The following is a 3,074-nucleotide window of genomic DNA, read 5'->3' as shown; positions in this document are numbered from 1 at the left end:
ATATATATATATATAAAACTTTGTTTATTTTTTAGGGCAGTAGAACAAATATTGGCGTGATTGTAACATCATTAATTTTTGCAGAATATGCTTAACTCTCTATTTAGACATGTACTTTTTGAAAATCATTGAATATGGCAAATTTTTTGCACATTTATTAAGAGTAATTGAACGAACACAACATACTTACTGTCCCTATCTTGTGCCTCAAGATAGTTGACCGTGTGCGTTGCTTTTCAGCCTGTCTCCCCGTAATTAATCTTAATCTTTTTTCGATATAATCAATCGCAGATTTTCATCTGTATATATATTGTACCCCTATTTAATTAAGGCAAGATTAAGATAAATTGATGTAATGAATATATACCGGGTGTCTCAGACCACCCGTATCACCCGATTTATTCGTAAACGCAACATTTTAGAGAAAAATGTTCCAGACCAAAGTTGTATGGTTTCAAGAGGTACATAAAATGGTGTCATTAGTTTCACCTTAAACAGTTGCTTGAAAGTCACGTAAAGGTCACCTTCAATTTTTTAAATAGAACCACCTACTTTTTATTACATATTCTTGTAGCTTATCTCGAGGGCTTTCCAAAACACTATAAGAAAGTATTTTTTCATTAATAAGGCTTGAAAGTTCTAGTATTTTGACTTGACATAAAATACAAAATATCTTGTTATAAAACATCAAGTTTTCGGTAATGTTACCTTAATACTTTTCTGCACAGAATAATGAGACGAATCAATTGGTATAAAAAAAGCATAGTTCCTTTAAGAAAAAATATGTAATTTGCAACACGCATCTTCAATATATAACTAACACAATCATCATTTACTAAAGAAATAGAATTCTACAAAAAATTATATATATAAGGATTAATTTTAATGATAAATTTGCATAATTAGCAAGTCCAATTACTGATCGTTTAGTATGTTATTTAGTATGTTATTGGTTAAATTTTTTACAACAACACAGCGTCCCCGACGGCCAACCTTAAGAGAAGCAACCTATAAACATAAAAAAGGTTTAAGTTTACAAAATATATTTACAATTATTTCTATTTACCATATTCAATTACAGGAATAGTTTATACACTCACAGGTTCCCATTCGATGAGATGTGGATCGTAGGCTTCCACTAGTGTGAGACTTTGTTGGCCGTCGTATCCTCCCACGGCCATAAGTCGGTCACCTAATACGCACACACCAACTCTACTCCGGGGCACACTCATTGGCGCAACCATAGTCCACGTATCGGTTTTAGGATCATATCTATATTGTTACATCGCATTATATATAACTTGAAAGTTTCAACATATAATTAACAGCGGCTTTATACCTTTCTACACAGTCGAATCTGCTAGGTTCTAGGTACCAATTGGGATTGGTACGTGAAGTATAGTCGACACCACCGAGTGCATAAAGACAACCATTCATTACTCCTACGCCTACCCACCCTCGTCTCTTTGACATAGGTGCGCACGGTGTCCATTTGTTCGTGTGCGGATCGTAACATTCTACTGTATTTAAGCAGGAACTGATATCATCTCCTCCTACGGCATACAATCTAAAACATCATAAAAAATTTAATATTAAATTTATTTTAAAAAAATTTAATATTTAATAAAATTTAAAGTTAATAAAATAATATTTATACGAAGACACATACGTAAAAAGAAAATCCAAATGATTAAAAACAGATAAGACATATAAATTTAATAATTTATCTGTAAAGACTTACTTATCATTTAACACAGCTACACCGACTCCAGCTCTTTGTACGGACATAGGGCATATTGAACTCCAATGACCTGTTCCCGGATCCCATCTCTCTACCGCATTAAAAAAACAATCACCGTCGTAACCACCAACAGCATATAAAAATCCACCTAAGACTGCCATTCCTGAGAAAGAATATTATAACGTATTTGCCAGGGTTTGATTATGAATAAATGAAATAAATTGCACATTAATTTTGCAAATTTTCATGCATTTGCACATACCTAATCCTAATCGATGAACATTCATAGGTGGTAGAGTGCTCCACGTAAGAGTGGAGAAATCGAAGCATTCTACTGTGTTCAATGTTCTTAAACCGTCTGTACCGCCCGCGACAATCAATTTTCTATCGAGTACTACTGCGGCAAACCCTAATCTTTTACTGCTCATGGCTGCTAAATATCTCCAGGCATTATCGCGTAATGAAAATGCATCTATAAATGTTGTACCTAGAAAGTACGTTGCAAATTATTTCGCTTGGAAAAAGTAAAATAGTGCGACAATATTGGCATAATATATTTTTTTTACATTAATCGTGATCGATTAATTATCAGTTATGCGATTAATATTAAATAATTAATTTTGGTTATAATAAATTACCGTCTATGGCGTCCATCCCTCCGAGAACTAACAACGTACCCACAGTGGCTTTTCTGGGTTTCGTTCTGCCTGTTTGAAGCAAAGGTCTTCGCTCAGGCAGCAAATGATACTTCAATGCTTCCATTACTAATTCCTGCGCCATTCTTTGGTCTTTGAACATTTCGTTACTCTCAATATTGTCAACTATAAACTGTTTTGATTTATTAGTAAGCTAATGCACAAGTTCTGTCGAGTGAAAAAATTGAGCTGTCGATGAACTTACCGCGGGTGATAGCAATGGTAATTTGACTAAACCTAATAATTGACTGGCATCTTTGCTCCTGTTTTCTGGATCGTGTTCCAGCCAAGTTACTAGAGCCTGAAATAATAATAAAACAATAACGATTCTATTTATTCTGCATCTCAGCTTAGATATTTTAATTGCATTTGTATGAAATATTTGCTCAAACATAAATATAAACTCAAACATAAATATAAATTGGTTCGCTCTCAACAAACAGTTTGTCTTACATGAAAGATAGTTTCTTCCGAGGGAACATTAAGATCCTCAGACTCAAGTAACTTCGAAACTTCATTGGCAGATAGCAGTAAAAATTCTTCATTTTTTGTAACTTCTATGAAATGTTTGGTAGTGTATGCGTGTGCATATTCAACCAATTCCGAACAACCCTGCGTATCGGCGAACATCCGTATGC

General features: G+C 33.9%; 1 protein-coding gene across 1 annotated transcript; it reads right to left on the bottom strand.

Annotated features, from left to right (window-relative positions):
• Positions 1-766: 766 nt before the first annotated feature.
• LOC112462076 (kelch-like protein 5) lies at positions 767-3,068 on the bottom strand. The gene is made up of 8 exons (XM_025027631.1): positions 2,890-3,068; positions 2,642-2,737; positions 2,380-2,569; positions 2,004-2,228; positions 1,742-1,904; positions 1,340-1,567; positions 1,101-1,272; positions 767-1,008 (listed from the first exon to the last, which is right to left on the bottom strand). Exons 1-8 carry the CDS (start codon positions 3,064-3,066, stop codon positions 916-918), a joined length of 1,344 nt encoding a protein of 447 aa, XP_024883399.1. The 5' UTR covers positions 3,067-3,068; the 3' UTR covers positions 767-915.
• Between the last annotated feature and the right edge of the window lie 6 nt (positions 3,069-3,074).

The sequence above is a fragment of the Temnothorax curvispinosus genome, unplaced genomic scaffold (assembly GCF_003070985.1).
Source record: "Temnothorax curvispinosus isolate PA1 unplaced genomic scaffold, ASM307098v1 QBEX01011964.1, whole genome shotgun sequence".
NCBI classification, from domain to species: domain Eukaryota; kingdom Metazoa; phylum Arthropoda; class Insecta; order Hymenoptera; family Formicidae; genus Temnothorax; species Temnothorax curvispinosus.
This window is presented reverse-complemented; position numbering and strand designations above follow the sequence as displayed.

Excerpts from the sequence above, each read along its gene's own strand:
- LOC112462076 (XM_025027631.1), bottom strand. The coding sequence starts at position 3,066 with ATGTTCGCCGATACGCAGGGTTGTTCGGAATTGGTTGAATATGCACAC. Across the intron at positions 2,738-2,889 it reads CGGAAGAAACTATCTTTCAT|GCTCTAGTAACTTGGCTGGA; the intron begins GTAAGACAAACT and ends TTATTATTTCAG. Across the intron at positions 1,009-1,100 it reads ATCTCATCGAATGGGAACCT|GTTGCTTCTCTTAAGGTTGG; the intron begins GTGAGTGTATAA and ends TTATGTTTATAG.